Here is a 27,276-nt window from a genome sequence, read left to right as displayed (position 1 = left end):
ATATATATGAAATATATTATGAAAATGCAAGGGGAGGGGGAATCCTACACATACCTTTATATCACTAAACAGAAATTTCCCACATTTTAAGCCATTATTTTAAAGTCCCTCGAAAAGTGTGAAGGTGGGGCTTCATCACATTACAATTTTTGTTTGTTTGATGAATATGAATATTTGATTTACCACTCTCTGAGAATGTCACATTTGATTTTGATATTTCCAAGAGATTAAGTATGTCAAGAGACCCTTAATTCAAGAAAGACTTGAAACTGAATTATTATAACTTCCAGATTCTATTAAGTGAAAATTTTCAGAGGTTCTAGAAGACACTGTACAATGACATGTTAATATATACAATTATAAAACAACAGAAATTACAAAAAATGAAAATTCCAGCCCAAGACATTGGAGTTGGAGTTGGTGTGTGTGTGTGTGTGTGTGTGTGTGTGTGTGTGTGTGTGTGCGTGTGTCTCTCTCTCTCTCTCTCTCTCTCTCTCTCTCTCATCTGATGAAGGCTTTAATTGTGCCTGTCTGCAACTTGACATGTCTTTTTTACAGTGAGTATTAATCTGTCTTTTCCTACATTGTATATACAATTACAAGGTATTCCAAAATGGAAGCAAAGTAAAACAGCAAACTCCTACCTTCCCACCGCAGCAGATAACTGTGACCAATCTCGACGAACAATGTCAAGACCTTTATGTTCCTGTTGCTCCAATAATTCACCATTTGGTAATCGGGTTAGTGTAACAGCTGCATACTTTTTCTTTTTCAGAAGCAAGAGGTACTTGAATACACCATCCACATCCAATTCAATAAGCTTATACAGCTTGTTTATTTCTTGTTTGATCTGAATTAAAAACACAATTTTTTAAAAAGTTATTCTTTATGTCGAAAGGTAAATTCAACAGAGAAAACTATTAGAATTAACAGATGGTCACAACTTACCTTCAGGAGGCGAAATTCTCAATATTACCAAAAAATGGTTCAAATGGCTCTGAGCACTATGGGACTCAACTGCTGTGGTCATAAGTCCCCTAGAACTTAGAACTACTTAAACCTAACTAACCTAAGGACAACACACAACACCCAGCCATCACGAGGCAGAGAAAATCCCTGACCCCGCCGGGAATCGAACCCGGGAACCCGGGCGTGGGAAGCGAGAACGCTACCACACGACCACGAGATGCGGGCCAATATTACCACTAAAAATACTTTATCAAGAAACTTATACATTCCTTTTTCCGAGAAGAAAGAGAAATTGGACACAGACAGTTGGAAATGAAAAAGCACTCTTTTTTTGGATTTGGGGGTGGTTTGGGGGAGGGGGAGGGGGTGGGGGTGGGGGTGTGGAGCTCGTCACTCCTGAGGACAAGCGGAGGAAAGGATGAAGATAAAAGACATTAGAGAGAGGAGGAGGTCAAAGATCGTATACTGGTAAGCATTGTGCCAGTTGCTGTTTTGAGATGGCAGAAGGGAAGGGTGAAAATTAAAAGAAGGATTAAAAAGGAAGAAGAATAGCAAGTGCAATGAATAAGTACATAAAAAAAGAACAGAGAGGGGAAGATCATGAAGGAGTGAGAGATGGAGGGAGTACAAATTAAAATAGTAATAACTAATTGAGTAGATAATGAACTTCTACCATTGAAAAATGGGAGTGCTAATGAATAACATGTGCAGGATATGAAAATATGTGTTGAAGACCTAGCTCCCATTGTGAGAGTTTCCAAAAGAATGTGGCACAAAGATTTCTTGAGTCATTCTGTATGGCCTACAGCATGGCTTTACAAGTGGTGGGACGACTAAGTGAATGGGTGGGTGCATAGGGTAAGTTTTACAGCAGAAAGGGCTACAGGTGTAGGAACATATAAATAGGAGTAATGGTTTGGGAATGTCCTAGTGCACTACAGGCAACATTGAGTGGTGAGGGCTAGGGTATAAGGGACATAATCTCATTACAGGGCTTATTTGAGAAATTAACATAGGTGAAATAATATCAGAGTGGTATCAGTGGAGAAGTAACACAAATATATGGTTTCTGAAGAGGAATTGGTGTGGTTTTCAAAAGAGGAAACAGTTTGGGTGATTGTTCTGGCCTTGTAACATTAGTCCACATGATCACGCTATGTTGGTACTTCTACTAGCACAAAGCAAAGGAAAACTACAGATGTTATACTCTCTGAGGACATGAAGCTCTACTGCAAGGTTTAACGCTGCAAAATACTTCGGAGGTACGATAGTTACCCATTCAGATCTCCCCAGTCTGGGACTTGGTGAAGAGAATACTGTCTCCAGGAGAAACAAATCCGGCATTTTGTGGACTGGAGCATGGTGTGTTAGATCCTTAATCGGGTATGTACTTTATAGAATTTGGGGACATAAATGGATAGACTGAAGCTGAATATGGTGAGAATTAGCAAAGTGTTGTGGCGGAGATGACAGTATTTCTGGTCAGGTGAGTAAAGAGCCATCAGCACAAAATCAGGTAGGAGTAATGCAGTAGTAGTTCAAAAAATTAATAAGAAATTAGGAATGCCAGCAAACTACTATAAACAGCACAGTGAATACATTGTCACAGCTAAAATAGAAACAAGTACAAAAAACATCACATTAGTACAAGTAAAGATGCCTACTTTACAAATGGTGGAGATAACGGGGGAAAACGTATGATGAGATATAAGATATCATCAGTACATTAGGGAAGATGAAAATTTAATAGTGACGGAGACCGATATGAATGAAAGACTGCTAGCAGCCGACTCCCAGGAGACAATCTGGGTAACAATGACTCTACACCTCACCTCAGAAGACACAATGAAAAAAGGTAAACCTATGTTCATAGTAGTTAAAGATTTAGAGAAACATTTTTGCAATGTAGACTGTAGCAATCTCTTAGAAATTCTTCACGTATCACAGATAAACACAATTGAAGGTCATGAAAGGTAAGGAGTAGTTGAGAACGAAGTGAGACAGGATTCTAGCCTATCCCCAATGTTATTCAATCTGTTTATTGATAAACCAGAAAAGGAAACCATGGAGAAATTTGGACATGGAATCAAACTTCAGGGAGAAGAAATAAAAACTCACAGATTTGCCGACAATGCTATAATTCTGTCATAGATAGCAAACTGCTTGGAAGAGCGGTTGAACGGAATGGAACAAGTCTCAAAAAGAGTCTATAAAATCAACAACAAAAATAGAACAATGGTAATGGAATGTAGCTGAATTATATCAGCCAATGCTGAAGGAATTAGATCAGGAAATGAGAGATTAAATGTAGTAGATGAGTTTTGCTATTTGGCAGCAAAAACCTGATGATGGTCCAAGTAGAGAGGATATAAAATGCAGACTGGCAATAGTGAGAAATGTGCTTCTGAAAAAGAGAACTTCAGAAATATTTAACATAAATTTAAGTGCTAGAGTCTTTTTGGATTGTATTTGTCTGGAGTGTAGCCCCATACAGAAGTGAAACATGGGTGGCAAACAGTGCAGGCAAGATAACAGAAACTTTGGAAATGTGGTGCTTGAAAATTAGGTGGGTAGGTGGGGAAACTAATGAACAGGTAATTAATTAAATTGGACAGATACAAAGTTTATTACATAAGTTGTCTAAACGAAGAGATTGGTTGATAAGACACATCTTGAGCCGTCAGGGTACAGTCAGTTTGCTAATGGACGGAAGTGTGGGAGGGTAAAAATTGCAGAGGGGGAGCGAGGTCTGAGCACAGTAAGCAAGTTCAAATATATGTAGAGTGATGTAGTTATAAAGAGATGAGTGATAAGTGATAAATGGGCATGGAGAACTGCATCCAATCTATCTTTAGACTGAAGACCACAATGCCACCTCCTAACAATTGATATATCAGATCAGATACACAGAAGCTTAAAACTCGCACCACTTTCTTTTCATTACAAGATAAAACAGGTGACAGATCAATTGATAAAATGGTTGCTCCTATCTCATCATGATGTGAAACAGAACATTTTATGCCACAAGTTCAGTACACGAGGCATCACTTCCCCTTTCTGGGGTAGTGGTAAAATCACTTTTTCTTGTCCCCTTTGCTAAGGATGAGGAACATAAGGTCATGGACACTAGCCTCAAGGGTGCAGGGTACTGTTGTTTAAATCAAGCTCTTTTTCCAAACAATCAACTGCCAACTGTATCAGCATCGGCCGGCTGCTAGAGGCTGCCTGTAGGAAGCGTGCACAAGGCATGGTCTCTGCCAAGCCATCTACTGGCGACTCGTGCCTATACATGCGCAGAGCAACACTGACTCACTCTCACCACGATCTTTTAGTTTGTTCCACTCACATCAGTTGTTCTGCTTATCGCTTATGTTAACCTTCTGTACGATTCTTTTTCCTGTTACATTTGGAGTCACAAGAGGCTTATTTCCATTAGTGTTCAGAGGTTTATGAATAAAGCATTATTTGTGTTACTTGGATCGGTTTCGTGTGTTACACAACTGGCGATGGGGATGGAATGTTTTCTGCATCTGCAGTCTTTAAGTGCGGTTTCATCAGTTTTAGGCATTTTGGACACCATGCTAACGGCTCTAATTAAACAGCTTACTTTGGCAGTGACCACTTTGTTGGTTTCCATTAACAGACAGGGCACCGTACCACAGTTCCATCCATCCATTTTTTCTCTGTGTGATGATTCAGCTCGGATAGCATTTTTTGGATTTCAGTGTGAAAGACTTGTATTTGTGGTAAGTCTTATTCCTCTCCTGACTTCCACCTAAGGGGTATCAATTACCGAGTCGGCTTGACCCTTTACAAGAACCAGCACCTCTTACTTTTGATTACACGTGCCGTTTACTGTCTAACTACCATCGCAAACAAATGCATGCCATAGTAGCACGAGTTGAACTCTATTGGTGCCCAAGAAAGCAAACCAGTCAACAGGGCCTGGGCTGCTGAACTTCACAGTCTTAGCCATTATTGCCAGTTCATTACTAATGCCCTTAATTATTCTCATACAGACTGTAAGATGCACAACGCAATTGTCTGTTTAGCTCTGGACGAGCAACTGTATCGGAAGGCTTTACTCTGTGAAAACCCCTGTAGGCAAAGTTTTGCAAATAGCACAATCTTTGGAAGTTTCTTGGGCAACAGGTGACCAAACTGAGGCGTGGGGCAATGTGACAGTAGTGTCACAAGATGTGCCCACTAGGACAACAGATAGCTTGCAGGAGAGAACGGCAATGGTGGCAGTAAACATGTGGGCCCAGCACCGAGCAGACCGAGTTAGGTGTTTTTCTTCAAGTACGTTGGGTACAAGTCAACAGACGTGCAGGAGTGAGATTAATGAAATGGATGTGTGTCTCGTCAGGCTATCGGCGTCTACTCCATTGGCTGGGCAAACTGTTTGCACGAGGGAGAGGGGTGCTGTATCCTGATACTAGTGCAGGTGACTGTACTGAAGGTAGTGTCGCCACACTAGCGTACTTAAATCAACTGCTAACGGGATCAGTGCGGGCCGGCCACTAGAGGCCGCCTGTAGGAGACATGCACATGACACTGTCTCCACCATGCTGTCTGCCAACAACTTGCACCTATATACACACACAGAGCAGTTCTGACTCGCACTCACTATGTTCTTTTAGTTGGCACCACTCACATCAGTTGTTCTCTGCATCGCTTATGTTGCACCTTTTATATGATTCTTTGTCTTGATATGTGTGGAGTTACAGGAGGCTTACTTCCGTTATTGTTCAGAGGTTTATGAATAAAGCCATATTTGTGTTACTTGAATCGGTTTTGTTTATTACATGGTTACTACAATTTTCTTTTTTACCACAATATACAATAATTGGGGAATTTTTGATCCCTGAAATATCTTCCCAGTCAACATCAGCATCAATCTGTTTATGAGTAAATCTTCAAATTGTGCAGTACACACAGACACAGTGTCCACAATTGTGCTAGTCAAGCACGCCTGAAAAATGACTTAAGAGCGCCAACATCTTATAGGAATTTAAAAAGAGAGAAAGAGAGAGAGAGAGAGAGAGAGAGAGAGAGAGAGAGAGAGAGAGAGAGAATGTTGATTCAAAACACCTTCAGCCACTTAAATTTCCAGTTATTGTTTTATTGAGCAACCCATTTCAGCACTACATTACGCCATCTGCAGGCCTCCTGACAGCTGTGTAGGAAGAGTCCCACCTCTGGTCCAGTCAAAATAGGGGCCAGGATTCAGTGACCGGTACGCGCAGATTTTTCGACAAAGCAACACCTTCGATAATCACTTGGCTGGCAAAATATGATTGATGGGATCACTGTGTCAAAAATCTCTGGATACCAATCACAGAATGATACCCCTATTCTGACTGGACCAGAGTTGGGATTCCTCCTGCATGGCGGTCAGGGGGCCTGAAGATGGTGTAGTGTATTGTTGAAATGGGTTGCTCAATAAAATAACAACTGGAAATTTAAAGGGTTGAAGGAGTTTTGATTCAACATATAGAACAGCTGAGATCCCGCAACCGCCTGTCTATGAATTCAGAGTCTCATAAGATTGTCATTATTCCTTCTAGACTCCATTCAGATTCACTCAAAATTATACATACCATAAATCTGTAAATATTCACTTTGATAAAAAGGTAATGCAGATACACAAAGAAGGAAGTTCACTAAGTCCACTTTAGTAAATAACTTTCCTTCAGTTGCTTTAAGTATCATCAAGTAGCTAAACACCCAACAAAGGATTAAAAAGTGGAGCCAAAGAAGGATTAAAAGTGCCTGGAATTATTAAACATGTAATCTGAGAAATTTTCAATTTCTTGTAAAGTGCTGACTAATAAACGAGTCTGTAATATGGGTGGTCTGCTTAAACATTATCAGAAAAACTGAGTTTTGACTTGGTAGTTCTTTAGTCATTTGAATCTGACACACACAGTTTCCAACAACAATAACCTCCAAGTTTTATTCTGTAGAAATCTATACATTTAAGAGCTAAAAATAAACAACCAACGCATTAATTTCTTACCAGGGAACCACCACTCAAAGGTAGTTAGCAGTGATCCCATTTCACACCAAATGCTGTATTATGGGAAGTCCTAGAGGAATGTAAATAAGTAAGGAGTAACAATGTATGAAGAGGATAGCTGCTACTCACCATACAGCAAAGATGCTGAGTTGCAGATAGGCACAACAAAAACACTGTCTGAAAGGCAACAACTCACTGACTAGTGGAGGTGGGGTTTTGTTGACGAATCAGTGCCTCTACTGTTTGGCAAGTTATTACCTTTATTCCTTAAATTAAACCCTGCCTTATTATTATTATTATTATTATTATTATTATTATGTTGACAGGCTGATATCATTAATCATCTACTCACCTTACTTCCAATTTTAAATACTTCGTCGTAATCAAGACACTTTGTGTTGATCATTAAGGAATCTGTATCCCCATAAATAACCTCGTAATTCATTTTCTCCACAAGGTCCTTGGTGTTAATTAAGATCTCTCTCCCTTTAGCTAAAAATAATAAAGGTAACTATGTAAACACACCTGTCAATACAATAAATAAAGTTGTTTATAGTTTTCAGTACACTATGTTACCTGTTACAAGTGCTGCTATTGGTCTGGCATAGAATCGTGAATGTGAAAATCCCAGGCAACCATACATACTGTTTGCTGTCAGCTTCAGAGCCATCTGACGAATGTTATACTGCAAAGTTACAAAGTATACTGTCAACAAATTCTACACATTATCTCAGTGCAATGTAATAGAAACAGAAAGATAAAAACCTGTTGGTGAAGAAGATGCTTGAGAAAAGGCAGGAGTAGTGCTGAGGAAGAGAGGAATAGGGGATGACTGAATGCACACATAGAAAAAATGTCTCTCATAGCTTCACAATCAAAGGAACAAAAATCAAATTCAATAATGGTCACACAGTCTTAAAACAGTATGGAATACACCTCTTCATTTTACAGACAAAGGCACACATGAGTAAATGGTTCTTAATTTTACAAACCAATTGCACTTCTCTTAACTTACTAAATGCACACCATAAACATGGCCATGTTCATTAAATGAAGGAACTCTTATATAGCTGACACTTCCACATCTTAAAGAGTACATTAGCACTTCTGTCAAAAATCATCAGAAAAGTTAAAGAATACATTTGCTGGAATAGAAAGAAATATATTATCTAATAATAATGATTACCATCATTATTCTTCTACATATGCAGGCATGTCTACCAACAAAACGAAACGATACAAGCTTCATGGGGAACAAAAGAAGCCCAGAAAAATTGAAAAACAAAAGAAATAGGACAAAGATGTCCATACACAGCAATACAGAGTAGGTCCAGGAGAGAGAGACAGAGAGAGAGAGAGAGAGAGAGAGAGAGAGAGAGAGAGAGAGAGAGAGAGAGAGAGAGAGAGAGAGAGAGAGAAGTGTGGGAAAAAATATATAAAGTGACAGCAAGAATAAAACGAAGGTCACAGAAGCAGTTAGAACCAAGGAAAGTGAGAGAACAAAGAAACATTAGGAAACAAAGATAGGATGAATTTGTCACACGGACATGTCAGACAACTAAATCGGTATGAAACAATTTGCTAAATGATGTGTCATAGAGTTTCAAATCCTTATCCAACATTCCTAATTTAATTATCTTAATTCTCTTTAGGTAAACACCATGGTAGGTCCTTCAAAACACTGTTACAACAGTTTTTTTTCCATTTCCTTTGTCCAGGAGACCTATTCTTCCCATTTATTATCATCCTGCCACTGAGACATTTTTCAAATCCAGAACAGAAAAAGACAGGGAGGGAGGGGGGAGAGAGAAGGGGGGAGAGGGAGAGAGAAGGGGGGAGAGGGGGAGATAAGGGGGTGGGGGATAGCAGGGGGAGAGCTGAAGGAGGGGAGGTGGAGAGCTGAAGGAGGGGAGGTGGAGAGCTGAAGGAGGGGAGGTGGAGAGCTGAAGGAGGGGAGGTGGAGAGCTGAAGGAGGGGAGGTGGAGAGCTGAAGGAGGGGAGGTGGAGAGCTGAAGGAGGGGAGGTGGAGAGCTGAAGGAGGGGAGGGTCGAGAGAAGGGTCAGGGTCGAGAGAAGGGGGAGGGTCGAGAGCAGGGAGGGGGGGCCAGAGCAGGGAGGGGGGGGGGGTCGAGAGCAGGGGGGGAAGGTCGGGAGCAGGGGGGGAAGGTCGGGAGCAGGGGGGGAAGGTCGGGAGCAGGGGGGGAGGGTCGGGAGCAGGGGGGAGGGTCGGGAGCAGGGGGGAGGGTCGGGAGCAGGGGGGGCGAGAGTAGGGGGAGGGTCGGGAGCAGGGGGGGCGAGAGTAGGGGGAGGGGCGTGAGCAGGGGGGGAGAGCAGGGGAAGGGGGTGAGCAGGGGGAGGGGAAGAGCAGGGGGAGGGGATGAGCAGCGGGAGGGGGGAGAGCAGGGGGAGGGGGAGAGCTGGGGGAGAGCTGGGGGAGGGAGGAGAGCTGGGGGAGGGGGGAGAGCTGGGAGAGGGGGGAGAGCTGGGGGAGGGGGGAGAGCTGGGGGAGGGGGGTGAGCTGGGGGAGGGGGGTGAGCTGGGGGAGGGGGGTGAGCTGGGGGAGGGGGGCATGCTGGGGGAGGGGGGTATGCTGGGGGAGGGGGGTATGCTGGGGGAGGGGGGTATGCTGGGGGAGGGGGGTATGCTGGGGGAGGGGGGTATGCTGGGGGAGGGGGGTATGCTGGGGGAGGGGGGCGTGCTGGGGGAGGGGGGGTGCTGGGGGAGGGGGGGTGCTGGGGGAGGGGGGGTGCTGGGGGAGGGGGGGTGCTGGGGGAGGGGGGGTGCTGGGGGAGGGGGGGGTGCTGGGGGAGGGGGGGTGCTGGGGGAGGGGGGAGAGGTGGGGGAGGATTTTTGACGATATAATGTAATTGGATAGACAAAAAATCTACTCACCAAGCGGCAGCAGGAGAACACACATATAAAAAAAATGTTTTACGTATGCAAGCTTTCTGATCCAATGGCTCCTCCTTTCAGCAAAAGGACTGAAGGGAAAGGAAGAGGGGTGAAGGAAAAGGACTGGAGAGATTTACAAAATGGCTTAGAGTGTGGAACAGTCACCCAGGTCAGGGGATACGAACCAGGTGGGATGAGAAGGAATGACTGATTGCTAGGAACTTTCTTCACAATAATGACTCCTTTCTTGACTCTGTTTCAGTTTTCTACATCTTTTATTTCCTGACGTGTTTTTTGCCATACTCTTGCCACCTCTGTTGCACACAATGCACTTAGCTTTCCACTCTTTTTAACTCGTGCACAAGGTTTTATCAGTAATCTCTGTCTTGCATATTACCCTGTTTTCCACCTTTAAGCTCTCAAATCCTCACATCTCATCCGATGCAGTCCACAATCATCACTCTTTCCTTTCATGCCATCTGGTAAGTCTTCCCTGACCCAGGTTCTGGGTGACTTTTCCAAACTCGGACTCTTTTCTTAAACCACTCCAGTCCTTTTCCTTCTCCTTCAACCTTTCCGCCAGAAGAATGAGCCCCTGAGTGTGTGTGTGTGTGTGTGTGTGTGTGTGTGTGTGTGTGTGTGTTTCTGTGTGTGTGTTTTCCTGCTGCCACTTAGTATTTGATTTACATAGTTTCGATATACATAGTTTTCACAAGTGAAGTACAGTACAACTACAAATGTACTTCAGGAAAAGCAGAAAACACTTTAAATACAGATTCAATATGTTGTATGAAATATTTTTATACTGCAAAAATCTGATATTAAATTGTCCTTTATTCTGCTCCAACTAGTTTCGGAACAGCACCATTATTTGCCATACCCTACAGTTCAACTTGGTGTAAAATGCATGCCCATGTTTACAATGTGCCTCAAATATGTTTTAACTCTGTGGAAGCAAGTGGCCCTGGAGTATGACGTAACATCATCCAGCAAACTGCAGTTAGTTGGTTAAATACAGAACTCCCTAAATCAGTTTGGATAGACAATAATTTGATCAACACTACACTGCAATATTTCAGCACCACTTATCAGTCCTGCAATGACTATATACATACATGCAGATGCTTAGGGAGAAATTAATAATTGCTGCTGCAAATACTGACATTAGAACTAATTAGTTCAACCAGTCCCAAGGACTCTATTGCAATTGTAAAACTTTTCGGCTAGCATGTAGCACATTAAAATGACAAAAGGTGTTTCCATTTCATGTGAATTACAATAATCACAGTTATTAAGAAAATAATTATTTTTGTGTTTCATTGTAAGACTTCAAAATAACAAATATATTCACAACACTAAAATTACCTGCATCTTCAAATCTGGTGAGAGATCACTGGCTTTCATAAGTTTCTTCACAGCTCGCCTACTCTCCACGAGTTTGCGGATTTCAGTTGGAAGTATTCCTGCATTCTGATTGCTATCAGGTACATCAGCCATCATATCCTGTATTGGAAACCAATGCTTTAAGAAGAGAATGTTAATCGGATTGTAGCTACATTATAAGTATAGTTAACCAATGTTTTAAGAAGAAAATGTTAACCAGATTGTAGCTACATTATAAGTATAGTTGTAAGTCAAACACTAGAAGCAACAAAAAAAAAAGTATTTCTCTGTACAGCTGAAACAATTTATTCAGAACTTGTTCCAGTGGACAAACAGTGTCTCATAATGATCATCATCATTACCATCATCAATTTTATGCAGTCTATGGGAGTTAATTTTAGGATTACTATACTTTAGATGAAGTTAGAAACAAACAGTGTTCTCATCTGAATTCAAGAAAATCAAACGAAATAATTTAAAGCTGCAAATCTAACCTACTGTGAAAGAAAAACCTTGATCTAACCAGTTACAAATATTTTCACAATTTGCATTCATCTTTGGTTCAAATGGCTCTGAGTACTATGGGACTTAACATCTGAGGTCATCAGTCCCCTAGAACTACTTAAACCTAACTAACCTAAGGACATCACACACATCCCTGCTCGAGGCAGGATTCGAACCTGTGACCATAGCATTATCTCATACTGGACTGATGAGCGTAATAATGATTGCACACAGTCTCTCACTTCAACCAACAATGGACTCTGATTAAACCACCACTGCTCTCCTTCCTTTGGCAAACATAATCTATGTCTGTGTCCCCCCCCCCCCCCCCTCCCCCATAAAAGTGATGACATAACCAAGTCACCATTATGAGGCCATGCAAATGTCACAATGTTACCCATTGTTACTGTTTCTTTAATTCATCTCTGCTATGTAGGTTCTAATGATTTCTCTGCTGCCTTTAAATTCTTCCTTCCATTACACTTTTTTTCAGATTTCTGTGGTGTTCTTTAATTTATGATACTTATATTTTTTTGCCTTTTATTTTCCTTGTTAGACAAGGAAGGTAGACTGTAAGTACCTAACATCTCTAGTCTGGTTTAAACTAATTGGCACCAAACATTTAAGGTCCAAAGCTGTGACAGTACCACATCACTTACACCCGTTGGCAGCCACTACAGCACATTGCTCTCCATGGTCATAGAAAATAAGCTTCTATTTCTGACAAAAATTAAGAAAAAGAGTTTCAAATTCACAAATAGTATAGATCATTATAGTGCCTCTAAACGTGTCAATAATAGTTCTCAATTTTTATAAGGAGAAGTTTTATGCTTGTTACTGAAAGGGTGAAGTTTAGGCAGCCAGAAAAGTTTCCTCCTTATCACTTCATATTTCTAAAACTATTACATCCAGTGAAAAACATCTTGATGTCTACGCAAAATGAAATATATTTAAAACGGAATCTAACTTACCGTAAGGAGATATGCCAGCTGGCTCAACAGTATTTCTTAATATCAAAACAGGAAAGAGAAATCAAAGTGTACTATGACAGTGCGAAAACAAAACTTAATTCAGAACCAGAGTCAGTGTACCTATCAATGTCATAGCTCATAGTCACAGATACAATCAAGACCTCAACACTTTATGGTAATATACGTTCACTATTGTGTACTTCATGTGTCACTCTTTTCACTACATTTTGACACTCTTCTGGCATCACTTTTTCCACTGCCTTCTGCTGGATTAAATTGGCAATGGGGAGGATACAGTCTGAGCATTGTATGCCCATATTTTTTGCAATTTTATCTGTACAGTAAATTGTATACTTTAATTCGTACTGTAACACAAGGTCTAATTAATCTGTTTTTTTTTTTTTTTTTTCCCAAATTACTTTCAACCAGTATATCACATTTCTTTAATCAGCAAATAATAATCTGCAAACCACCATGAGGCGCATGGCAGAGGATACATCAAACTGTACCAGTTATTATGGTTTCTTCCTGTTCCATACACACATGGGGTGCTGGAAGAACGATTGTTTGAATGTCTCTGTGCATGCTGTAATTATTCTAATCTTATCTTCATGATTCCTTGTTGAGCAATAGTGGATTGTAGTATATTCCTAGAGTCATCATTTAAAGCCAGTTCTCGAAATTTAGTTAATAGACTTCCTCGAGATAGTTTGTGTGTATTTCCAAGTGTACCACTTCAGTTCCTTCAGTATCTCTGTGACACTCTCCCATGGATCAAACAAATCTGTGACCATTCATGCTGCCCTTCTCTGTATATGTTCAACATCCCCTGTTAGTCGTATTTAATACGGGTCTCACAGACTCAAGCAATATTCTAGAACTGATCACATGAGTGATTTGTAAGTGATCCCCTTTGTAGACTGATTGTACTTTCTCAGTATTCTACCAATAAACTTAAGTCTACCACCTGCTTTACTTAAGACGGAGCCTATGTACTCATTCCATTTCATATCCCTACAAAGTGCTACACCCAGGTATTCATATGAGTTGCCTGATTCCAACAGTGACTTATTGATATTATTGTCATAGGATACTACCTATCTTATGACAAGGGAAGCCGCTACTCACCATATAGCAGAAATGCTGAGTTGCAGATAGGCACAACAAAGAGACTGTCACAACACAGGGTGAAAAGTATTTAAACCGACAAACTCTGGGAGGTTGTAGGGGACATAAAAAAAAATATTTTTCCCTTATGTCATTTTTCCTATGAGGATTATTTAAACCAGTGGAGGCCATATTATGCTCTTCAGTTCTCAGAGGGCGTATTACATACACTCTTCAGTTGTAGACAACTGCTGTCCACCAGTGTAGTAGTGCACTGTCTCTGTTTACTAATGGATCGATACACCTGGAGTGAGTACACTGATATGGCTGGTGCGTACTACGTAGCACACCACAACAGATGAGCTGCACAGCGGGTTTATCAACAACAATATCCTAATCGCCGTATCCCACATCATACGACCTTTGCTGCTGTGTACCAATGTCTGCGTGAGACCGGGTCATTTAGCAGATTACCTGGACAGGGACGCCGTCACACAGTAAGAACGCTGCAATTTGAGGAAGCTGTCTTGCAGCATATGGAGCAGGATCCTTCAATCAGCACTCGTCCAATTGCACATAACATAGGGACGAATCAGACGAATGTAGAATGTAAGAACAGTCCTTCAAGATCAATTGTTACGTCCATTTCACTTACAGTGTGTCCACGATCTGGAACCAGTTGATTATCCACCCAGAGCACAGTTTTCACAGTGGTTCCTGGAACAGTGCGAAATGCATCCTACATTTCCATCCTCTGTATTGTTTACCGATGAAGCAACGTTCAGGTGTGATGGAGCCTTCAACATGCACAATTCGCATGTTTGGAGTGAGGATAACCCACATGCCACAGTCACTAGCGCTCATCAACTGCGGTTCTTCGTTAATGTGTGGCTCAGTGTTGTTGGGGACTGTTTAACTGGGCCTTATCTGCTACCTAGGCCACTAAATGGCAGGCACTATTACAATTTTCTCGCCAGAGCATTGCCAGAATTGCTGGAAGACGTCCCACTCCCTACAAGACAACGCATGTGGTTCCAACATGACAGGGCACCGGCACATTTCAGTCGTTGTGTGCGTCGATTCCTGGACCGACGGTTCCCACAAACGTGGACTGGCAGAGGTGGTCCTGTACCATGGCCTGCTCGATCCCCAGATGTGTCACCTCTGGACTTTTTTGTGTGGGGAGAGATGTGCAACCTTGTTTACGCATCTACTGTTGCATCAGAAGAGGATCTGGTTGCCCGGATAGTAACAGCAGCAGGAACAATTCAGGATACTCCTGGGGTTTTTGCCCGTGTCAGACAGAACATGATCCGACGGTGTAACCTTTGTTTGCGTGTCACCGGAGGCATTTTTGAAAATCTACTGTAATTGAAATTGGGTTGCGTTAATGTGTTGTCTCTTGGTCATAAAAAAATGGAAAAGTGTTTGTTAGTTTAATTAATTTGCCACCAGATAAATCATCCACTATCGGTTTAAATACTCCTCATAGGAAAAAAATGACATTAGGAAAAAATATTTGTTTTGATTTCCCCTACAACCTCCCAGAGTTTGTCGGTTTAAATACTTTTCACCCTGTATAAGCTTTCGGCCAACAAGAACTTTGTCGAAAATAGACGACAGACACAGCACAGTGCCCATAGTGCCTTGTGCTCTGCAGCCGAAATGATGTTCTTCGGCAATTTTGCCTTCTCTCAAGTACTTTACAAATGTCTCTTCTTACTTCTTCTGCCGCCTCTGAGGGGAGTCCTGTTATGGCCTGTTCCACACCACTGATGATTTCGCGTTTTGGCAACGTCTTTGGAACCAGGGCGAAGTTTACGCCTTTTGACAGCACCGAAACAGTTCACTCATCCAGTTCTCTTTCCATCACATTTATAACCACCTTGTCAGTACAAGTTTATCTTCTTGTTGTCGCACACCTGGAAGGCGAAGGAACTTGTTGGACTGCTTTTCGGTGGCCTTCTTCTTGATTAATCGAGATAGTGGTTACCATCTCAGTACAGCTTGGGGTCCTGCAATTAGGAAAATTCGGCAAGAACGCTCCAGTATGAAGGGGACTGATATAGTGGTCTTCTTAGCAGTGGACAACAGGAATGCAATGGTGCTGATGAAGTCAGAAGATTATTGGCAGAAAATCAACACCTCCTGCAAGATCCTGCTTACAAACAAGTGGGAAAAGATGCGACTGCATCAGTGACACACAAGACCATCGAGTTGCTCAATAACTCAGGACTAGAAAAGAACACTATCAGAAGACTGTATCTGAGGGCACCAGCACCACCACGCCTGTATGGCCTACCAAAAATTCACAAGACAGAGCTTCCATTACGTGCAATTTTAAACATGATAAACGAGCTGACATACGGCCTTGCCAAACATCTGGCACAGCTACCAAAACCACTCATACGGAACTGTCCCCACCTTGTGAAAAACTAGGTGCATTCGTCAAGGCACTGCAAGAAGTGCGCTTGGATGAAGAAGATCTATTAGCCAGCTTTGATGTGACGTCATTAATCACACGGGTGCCACTTGAAGATTCTCTAGCACTGCTCGAGGTACACTTAGTCAAACTCTTTCAGCATGTACTAACCACCACCTACTTCAAATATGGTGGGAAATTCTATGAGCAAATAGATGCAGTTGCTACGGATTCCCCCTTAGCACTAAGCATGGCTAACTTGTACATGGAATACTTTGAGGAGGGAGCATTGGACACGGCTCCACTGAAACCGAAAGCATTTTACAGATATGTGGATGACACCTTTGTGGTATGGCCACATGGTAAAGATAAACTACTTGAGTTCCTGCAGCACCTCAACAGTATACATGAAAGCATCAAGTTTACTGTGGAGATAGAGAAAAACAGCAGCCTACCCTTCCTTGACATCCTGGTTACTAGAAATGCAGGAGCACGCTGGGACATTCGGTATATAGGAAGGAAACACATACAGACCTGTATGTCAATGCTGGGAGCTGTCACCATCCAGCACAATGCAGCTCTGTACTCAACACCTTGGTACACATGGCGAAGTCCATTTGCGACAAGAAGAGCTTACTGAGTGAATTACAACATCTAAAGGAAACCTTCAGAAGCAACAGCTACAGCAAGAAATTAATAGGAAGAGCTTTGAGGAACAATAAGAAGAGAGGAGGAGAGAGACCAGAAGAGGACGACGCAATAGGTTGTGCATTCCTGCCGTATGCGGGACCACCAATGGCGAAGATAGCCAGAATCCTTAAGAAGCACCAAGTGAAGGCCATCTTTCACGCACCAAAGAAAATCAAGGATACTCTTGGATCGACCAAAGACCCACTAGGACTAATGACACAGGGTGCTTATAGAATTAGATGTAAATTTGGAATGCAATACATAGGACTGACGCAACGTTGCATTACACAGCACCGTACAGGATATATAAGAAACATGCGATTTGTACAGGTTGACAAGTCCGCAGTGGTGGAACACAGCATCAACGAAAAGCATACCTTCGAATTTGAAGAAACAAAGAAGTTATGCAGCGCCAGCATATTTTGGGATTCGGTGATAAAGGAAGCAGTAGAGATTCGTTTGCACCAAAATTTAATTAATCGAGACAGTGGTTACCATCTCAATACAGCTTGGGATCCCGCAATTAGGAAAATTTAGCAAGAACGCCCCAGTCTGAAGGGGACTGCGGCCAGTGCTGATATGAACAGACACCAGGAATCGACGGCAGCACACGCATCCCCCACCACCACCAGTGGCACCAAGTGCCCGGTGCGATTCCGCTGGCATGCGATTGGTCGGCGGCCAGAATCTGATAACAGTCCAGAGTGTACAAAGGCGCACGACAGACGGCATCGTGACACTTCGCCTAAAGATGACAGATACGCAATCCATTGAAATGTTGTGACTCGAAGACGACGCCACTCGGCTGATAACCCGTGAAGATTTCAGAGCTGAAATACGCTGAGAAAGCTTGCAATCACACATAAATTCATTTAAGTACTGTAGCTCATCTCTTTGTGGTAGTAGCAAATCTCCTTTAAAATGAATAAGGATATCAATATAATGGAAGGAAACATTCCACGTGGGAAAAATTATCATCTCATCTTTGTTTTTAAAATGAATAAGAGCAGACAATTAGGAATGAATCCTTTTGAAGATCTGCCTTGTGCTACAATTATTATCTTCCTTTCTGCTGACTGTAGATCCCATTATTACCAGTGGCGGTATCATCTGTCGAGCCTTTTCTAAGCAGTGTTCCACAGTGAGCCATGTTTCATCAAGCCAAACAGTATTATCAAATTTGTCCATAACAATCCCCTCAGAAGACTGTTGCACTACACAGCTACAGCTTGGCTTGCCATTAATAACTTTTGGCCTCAAATAGATTTATAGTGGAATCATGACTTTTCACATCTTGTAGCAAGGATGATTTACTACGCTGAGCAAGTCCACTTCTACAAGAGTGGTTTGTAGATTTTTAAGTGTTAGATTCTCCTTCCTCGAATAATATGCATATATTACCCAACCAATCACATCTTCCTGGAAAGAGTCATGATTTGTAACTGTCCTGTTGCAGCGCTTCTTGTTACTTGGTCTCCCCAATTTAGATGACTTGCCTAATCGCTGTTCTGCGAATTTCTCCTTGATAATTCTTATTACTGATCACCGATTTGCAGAGCAGCTGCATTTTACACCACTTTGTCCAAAGGAACAAGAAACCTGCCTGGATTCCTCTCCGCCTCAAAATATTCGCTCAAGGAACAGACTCAACTGACTGTATAGTCACACTGAGTGTCCTAGGAGTATGCAGCCTTGATCTGCCCATTTTTCAACTACTTTCACCATGTACTATAAAGTATGCAAAGCTAAAAGTAACTCGAATTTCTTACAACAGCTGACCTCTGAGGACTCACAAGCACAAAGAGGACTCGCTAGCACAATGCTTTATGCAGGATAGCACAGTGGATATGGCAACACAGTGGGCGCTAACAGAGCCAGACACCCATTGGTGTATTGGTGGCAGGAGCTCTCCAGTTTGCTACCACTGACAAGGTGAAACTAGTTTAAAATGGACTATAGGTACGAGTTTCTAAAAAAGAGTGAACTGAAATATTATGTATTAACACTGACCAATTGTAGCCAAATATCAGGCCATGTATAACAGAACACACAATTGGTCAACAACAAAATTATTTTTAAAATTCAAGATAGGTCAGTTAGTTGAACCAGATGCAACTGCAACACACAATAAAATCATACATATGCAAGGCATAAAAACTGTTCATGACCTGAATAAAGGATGGACATAATCAGTAAAAGACGAAGCATGTTCCCCAAACATAACCTTAGCATGGACCAGGGAGTGTGATACAGCAAATGATACAGTTTCTTGTACGAGAACCAAAGTACACTGGATACAAAAGGTACAAAGAGAGTTGGAAGAACTGGGAAGACAGAAACCAAGGATTTCTAACACAATGATTTTCATTTAAAAAATTGAGGCTTTCACACATTTCCAGGGCAGGTTTAGACCGAGGACACTATCATTTTGGACAGAAGAGAAAGAAACGTTGCAAAGTATGAGAATGAAAGAATACTGGACAAGGATGAATACCAGAAGAAGTGAAACTGATGGGAAATTAGTGTGGTCCTCAGACAGCCAAAACAAAAAGAACAATGGCAAATTCTCTTATGGTCCTATAAAAGTGAATTTAAAACCTACATATTCAGAACTGTTGAGCTACCTTTCCGTGACAAAGTATTCATTACTAATTGCATCTAACCACAGACAAGCCATTACCACTGTGCTTTGACTGGTTGATGAAGAACAGACAGTACATGCTCCATATTTAATTTCATATTCTGAAAACAAAGTGTTCTAATTTTGGTCTTTTAATAAAATTTCCTGAAATTATAAAAAAAAAATAAAAAAAATAAAAAAAAATAAAATAAATAAATAAATAAATAAATAAATCTTTCTAGCCACAGACACACTACTGAACCATCAAAACAATGGCTCTTTACTACAATTTGTTAAAATAAAATGACTCTATACACAACATTCCACTGTGGTATCTTAGGGATTGCACCACAGTTACAGTAGAATTTCACAAAATAATATGCATACCACTAGGTTACACAGTAGCTTAATGAGTAAATGTGCGGTTACAAATTCAGACGTCACGGCTTCCATTACCTGTCTTTCAAAGACTGTTTTTAGTCACTTTGTTTTCCTTTCTCTTTTCATTATTACACCTTTCATCACACCAGATGTACTGTTAATGTGAGAAATGTCAAGCTGCACCATGATTCGGAGTTCACACTATACTGCTGGGCCACTTTCAACTGGCTTTGCAAGTTAGTTCAAAGGTTGGAGGAAGGCAACAGCACATCACCTACAAAAGTACCATGTCTACTGAATCACTGTGGTATGCAAACCAACCTTTGGGCTGAGGACAGTTTCACCCTTTTTACACACATCAAAAATAGTTGCATCATCCCAGTTCCCAGAACTACTGGAGATAGACGTTGACTGTGGATATCATATCACAGACACAGTCCCTTTGACTGTTCACTAAACCCGCCCAAAGATGTAAACAATCACGCATGAGCAGTGCCTATTAGATGGAGGGGGTCCGGCAGCAAACAGTTCGTCATTCCACCAGGAAGGAGGAACACGGCTCGTGTTGTCTGTAGCTCAACCATGCCTAGACGGTCAATACCACAGTTCGATCGCATCCGCATTGTTACTTTGTGCCAGGAAGGGCTCTCAACAAGGGAAGTGTCCAGGCGTCTCTGAGTGAACTAAAGTGATACTGCTCGGACAAGGAGCAGATACAGAGAGACAGGAACTGTTGATGAAATGCCTCGCTTAGGCCGCCCAAGGGCTACAACTGCAATGGATAACCACTACCTATGGATTATGGCTCTGAGGAATCCTGACAGCAACTCCACCATGTTGAATAATGCTTTTCATGCAGCTACAGGACGTCGTATTACGACTCAAACTTAGTGCAATAGGCTGCATGATGCGCAGCTTCACTCCCGAAGTCCATGGCGAGGTCCATCTTTGCAACCACGACACCATGCAGCGTGATACAGATGGGCCTAATCACATGCCGAGTGGACCACTCAGGATTGGCATCACATTCTCTTCACCGATGAGTGTTGCATATGCCTTCAACCAGACAATCATCGGAGACGTGTTTGGAGGCAACCTATCCAGGCTGAACGCCTTAGACACACTGTCCAGCGAGTGCAGCAAGGTGGAGGTTCCCTGCTGTTTTGGGGGTGGCATTATGTTGGGCCGACGTACGCCACACATGAAATATTGCAAGGCTCTATTAAAACCAGAATTGTAAGGAAGTGCCTATGCAAGTATGAACTAATATGCTACGTGGTTACACTAGGCAAAATTCAAAGCTTTATTTCTTCTGCTACTAACTGATGCAAGCGGTGTAGCCCAGTGAAAAAAAACCTAAAATAATGTGATGTCTGCACAACATTCTGCTGGCATATATGCAAGGGTTAACCAATGTTACCCATCTTTTGCGTGACTGCAGCATCATTATTTGAGAAAACAAGGTTAAAAGTTTTATAAGACTTTGAATACCACACAAGAGCATCAGTCATGAATAGGAAATGATGTGACTTGAACATAGCGTAGGCAGTCTTCTAACCTGCTGTCTTATCTGGCTGTGCTAACAGCACTGCTTGGTGGCTTATGCTCATGTATAATATTCGGCAGGCTTGTAAACCTCTGAACCTGATTTCTCAAAAACTTGTGAAAAGTGCTCCGACTAAAGCAGTAATTGTGTTACGTCTAAGGATGTACTACCATAATGTAAACAATGAGAAAAATCAGTGACCTGTTGGGTGTGTATTTCAATTTGCAATTAAACCAATAAAGTTTTAAGTCAAGTTTCAATAACAGTTCAATTTATGGAAAATTTCTTCTGCTGTAGATTGGGGGTTAAATTTTATAATGTGAGATAAGCTATTGCTTTGTATATTATATTTTACCACACATTCAAATAGTTCTGTGTAATTATTTTTATATTAATACTTCTTACAATAAGGATGAATTGGTAGTTCACAGACTTCTTGTCACTGGTTCAAAGCTACACGCTCTTTTCTTTTCTTCAGAAGCAAAGATCCACCTGTAAATAGCTGATACTGTTGGAAAACATTAATGATATTATCAAATTTAACTTTCACATCTGTTGTGTAAATGTCCAATATTTTCATTCTAGACACCTCTGTTCCCATACGGTGGAAAAAAAATGCCGCATTTGGAAGTCAGCATGCAAGTCCTCATCCAGTTTCAAGACAAAAGTTTATCTAGCAAAATCAGATTGGGTGCATTTTAAAAACACATGCATGAAGACGGGGAGATGGCAACACTGTCACATCGTGTAGTGTACTGGAATGTACAGAGAAGCACCCTGCACTATCATACCAGCCGTCATAGCTCACTCAATAGACTGCTGGGACATGAAACACACACACACACCATGGAGCTATTTTTCGAACCACCGGGTTCCTTTTTTATTTTTTAGACGTGTTTCCTGGTTTTCATTGTTTATATGCCGGACATCATTTTGTCACATCCCAGTAGGATCCATTAAATTGCATGCATGTGTCTACCAACCGTGCACTGCACAACCATTTCTGATCCTGTTACGTTCATGTATGGGCGGCTTCCCAATGGAGTACACATGCGATGAATACATCAATATGCATTTTTTGCGGGGTGTATCCGATAATCAAGCTGCTCCTGCGGTTCGTACATATGCTGTATGGTTCTCTCAAAGGTGCCATCCTGATAAGAATGTTTTTCATTGGCTGGAACAACACCGTCGAGAAACAGGTAATCTTCATCCACAAGTAACGGACAGAGGCATCCAAGGACTAGACTTACTCCACAAACAGAGGTCGCAATTCTTGAAACTGTTCACCATCACCTTGGCAAAGTATTCATCATATCTCAAAAACTGGGTTTTGAAGTATTTCAAGATAAAAAACTGCATGCATACATTACGCACTAGCTTCACTAGTGAAGTTATTTTCACCCTCCCCAACAACCCACATCAACCATGAATGTGGCTTTCAGGTATGCTTTCGCATAAACCTGTAGGCTGGAATTGTGGGAGGAGTGCTTTAGGGCCCTTTACCTACTGCCAGACTAGTTGAATGCGGCCCTCTAGCATACATTTCTTTGCAATACTTTGCCTGAAGCAATAGAAAATATCCCTCTTGGTTTTTGGTGACAGATATGGTTTCAGCATGATGGTGCACTGCCACACTTTGGAATGAATGTATGTAACTACTTAAATGAAGTGTTTCCAAGGAAATGTATTGGTCATGGACATCCACTGTTCTGGCCTCCACGTGCCCCCAGACCTTAACCCGCTAGATTTTATTTAAGGGAACAAATTTATAGTATTCTATTCATGGATAAACATGACCTAATAGCCAGCGTGCATGCCGCTTAGGCAACTGGGTGGTTGCTTTGATCATCATCTCTAAAGTGAATTTTGCTCGTAGGTGTATGTATCGGTTCCGTGAAGATAAGCCTGGACATCAAATGTACAGAATGAAATTACCATATGTGGCATGGTGTACAATTTAGTGTAGCCTATTGTGTTTTTTTGTACCTCAATGGATGCATGTGACGTTACAGTATCCACCATTATGTTCTAATGGCTTTATTTATGTCATGGATGAAACGAAGTGATTGTTTACACGTGTAAGACGTTCACGTTACTTCTCAATCTTTAAATAAAGGTAACAACAACAGAAAGAAAGATGCAAATACTACATCGGCGAGGTGTAAACTGGATACAGTTCGATGCTTTAACTGGCTGGGGGGACGTTTTGCATGAACGTGACTCAAACATCAGCGAGTCTGGATATCCATTCCCCATGGACTTGCCTCATCTCATTGAGCAAATAGACAGCCCCACAACACTGCAAAGTTCACGCTATCTATTCTTGCCCAGGCTGCAGGCATTTACAGCATTGACAGAGTCCATTTTTTAAATTGCATTTGTATTAAACTTATCGGTGGGACTAAGTTTTGCTGGATACACTTTGTTCTTCGAACTGGGATGAGGAATCACAGGCCGGTCATCAAGTGTGTCATTTTTTTCTTCACCCTGTATGTATAATGCATATATTACTTGTTGAATTTGACAATTGCATTAAGATTGCTGATTCTTTAAAACCACATTATGATTAATGTGTCAACACTGTTGCTATTTACAGTGTGTAGAAAAGAAATGAGATTCAATTTTGGAACAATACTTTGCCATATTACATGAACACATTGACCCATACAACACCCTCATTTTGATGGCAAGGTGTACACATGGCTAGAGTAGTCACAAGAGTACAGAAATTCATCAAGAGTAACAACATGGAAGACACACTCATTACTCCATGTTGCTTACAACTTGACTGGAATTGGGCACAAACAGCATGTGATGTGTTCTTGCTTAGTACTGGCTTGGCTCACTGAGACGAACTGAGGGAACACAAAAACTTACAGACTCAACCAAACCAAGCATGTATTAGCAATAAGGACATATAAGATAAGAGAAACAAAGCATTTTAGGAAGTACTGAATTGGTACTACATGTCCTATGGCATATTTGTTACTAACAATCAGTAATGAATAAACAGGACTTGCAACAGGCCTTCTCTCTTAGCATGCTACTTTATTTCCACTACATGTACTTCAAAAAAGTGGAAGATAAATAAAATGTACTGATTAGGAAATGGTCAAGGGAAAGCTTTATTAGGAATTATATGGAAAACTCTTACATTTTAAGGGTGCCAATGTACCCAATACTTAATTCCAAAAGAGAATGGCCCAATGAGTCTAATTTTGGAGGATATGTACAGTTCGGTACCAGGAGTAAATAATTAAGACTGTAGTGTCCCAGCGAAACCCTCTCAAGTCACGGAAAATTTAATGTAACACCAAACTTACTCAAGAAAGGGCTGTCATATAAATCATATAAAGTGGAATGTAAAACCAAGTGCCAGTATACTTTCTGACATGAAAGGGCATAATATCAATTTGTGAGATCAAATGCACCAGACTAATGAGTCTCCATGAAATGGGTTTGATACACTGAGACATTTTGTCTTGTATAGAGTGTGTTGTGGGAGACAGGTGTGCGTTGAACCAAAGGATGTGAAAATCAAGAGTCAATACTTGATCACACAATGAGACCATGGCACAGGATTACAGAATTCTTGTACGCATGACCGTAACTGATTACACAGTTTGATCTACACTGGGGCAAAAATCTCAAACCGTTAGTGCAGTCAGCCACAGGTTGGAACAGTGCACTGTACACCACTTAGTTGGCTTCTTTTGCCAAGAAACTACATAAACACCTCAGGCAGCAAAATAGCACAGAATACCATCATCACTGGAATGCAGAGTGGAAATACCTGGTGCTTCCGAATGAATACTACTTTAAATTGTCTTATGGTGATGATGACATAAATGAGTTACATAGTACCATGATAATGCAATATAACTGACTGCATTCTTGAGTGGCATAACAAATGAATGCCAAATATAAGTTTTTGGAAGCATCGAACAGAACATGTTACCTTAGTGCGTAGTGTTGAGGGGAACACTGAACAGCAAATTTAACATCAGGGAATTTTTAAATCTCAAGATACTGATCATCTTAAAGACAACTACAGAAGCCAGCTTTCAATGCTCAGCCACATGGGAAGAGATAAATGTTAGCCCTCTTTGAAATATGACAAGTACAAATTTTTGCCTGATATGCACATTAAGTCTATGTTACACAGGGATACGGTTAATCAGCATCTCACTTGTCGCAGTTCTTCACTCACCACTGTTGACACGAAACATCATGGCACAATAAAACTGTGTGCTGGATTGGAACTCAAACCTGAGGCCTTTGTCTTTTGTGGGCAAGTGCTCCGCTATCCGAAATCTCCAAGAATGGGAGGCCTGAATATTACGCCAGGGAATGTAAAGAATGCTCATGATTAGCACTCAGATGTAAGAATTAGGTGTGCCCAGTGGCAGGAAATACAATTGAGGTGTTTGTGTTGATGACTTTCCTTTTGAATTTTTCCTTTTATTGACAACAAAGGCTTTGCAGAGCTCATTGAATCAGATTGAGTAAATCCAAGAAGATAACACACAGCCACACAAGCAGTTAGATGCACTGAGGGAGGACAGGAGGGATCAATCCTCAATCAGGATGTCACTGTGTGTCCAAGGTGGTAGTGATGCCACCCTGGTCTTTCCTTTTTCTAGTAAGACATAAGAGGATTTCTTAGCATTCATAGACAACCTGTTAACAGGTTCTAAGCTGGAATGTTGGTCAGCAAAACAGTTTCTATGTTGTTACCTGATACGGTCAAATTGGAGATACACGATCTGTAATTGTTTACTTTTCTTGGATTCAGGAAGAAATCCTTTATTGGTAAAATAATAAATTGTGATCTTGACAAACAAAGGACTTTTTCTGAATTCAATAAATGTGAACAGCATATACTGATGGCCAAATTACATCTGGTGGCGATGGAAAGGCTTACACAATGTTGGTTCATGAGCAGTTAAGTTATGCATGGACATTTGAAATTCTGAGGCTGGACTTGGTGCAGAAACACACAAAAAACTAACTAGGTTTTATGTAACACAAAAACTCAAGAGTGTCTATAGAAAACTTGTGGATAGGGTTAGAAAATTAAATTTTGGCACAAACAAGATGACAGAAATAATGATTCCAACACGGTCCTTCTGCAAGAAGCAGAATAGAGTACATTACATACATTCCTATAGATGTTGCCACCCAACATATTAAGAAAAGTACAATCAGGGTTCCCTAAGAACTTAGCCAAAGCCACAACGTAGATTAAGTGGAGTTGGTGTAAATGATGTGTGTTTGCTAGGTTCAGCTGTGTTGTTGAGCTTGCGGGTTGGGGCAAAAACTGTTCAGGTTTGTATGGAACTGTTGTTCCATTTAGGTGATGCTTCCTGCACAATCTTAAGGTTTGATTTCTTGCTTGAATGTCAAGCGAAAATTGAGCTTGATCAGAGCATGATAGAACTTGACAGCACGTATTTCCATCTGGGTGAAAATGCCGACAAAGCTAGATAATGCAAGGTTCATCATTGGTGCAAGAGGAACCATTTAAGAATGTGTGCATGGCCACCAAGTATCAATTTGTGCTACAATGTGCCACAAGGTATGAGGAAACTACTGTGAGTGAGCATATGAAATAACTAGCCAATAAACTTATTGCACGTAGCAGAGCCACCAAAGGAAAATGAGGAACTATATAAGAATTTTGGGACCGCGAATGTCGAACTGTCTCAGGGATTGACAGTCGCAAATTTGAAGATCTTGCATGAAGATGATTTAGGCACAGCAAATT

The 27,276-nt window shown here is 41.3% G+C and overlaps 1 protein-coding gene across 1 annotated transcript in view; it reads right to left on the bottom strand.

The window, feature by feature from the left end:
* LOC124595494 (DNA polymerase alpha catalytic subunit) overlaps nt 1-27,276 on the bottom strand; it is a 262,660-nt gene that overhangs the window by 76,484 nt on the left and 158,900 nt on the right. The window contains exons 19-22 of the mRNA XM_047134258.1: nt 11,248-11,385; nt 7,568-7,676; nt 7,344-7,483; nt 645-850 (exon numbers count right to left, since the gene is read on the bottom strand). Of these exons, the coding sequence (XP_046990214.1) occupies nt 645-850; nt 7,344-7,483; nt 7,568-7,676; nt 11,248-11,385 (593 nt within the window). The remainder of the gene's footprint in view (nt 1-644; nt 851-7,343; nt 7,484-7,567; nt 7,677-11,247; nt 11,386-27,276) is intronic.

Source organism: Schistocerca americana, chromosome 2, assembly GCF_021461395.2.
Source record: "Schistocerca americana isolate TAMUIC-IGC-003095 chromosome 2, iqSchAmer2.1, whole genome shotgun sequence".
Lineage (NCBI taxonomy): Eukaryota > Metazoa > Arthropoda > Insecta > Orthoptera > Acrididae > Schistocerca > Schistocerca americana.
The sequence above is the reverse complement of the archived record's forward strand: the minus strand, read 5'-3'. Positions and strand labels throughout refer to the sequence as shown.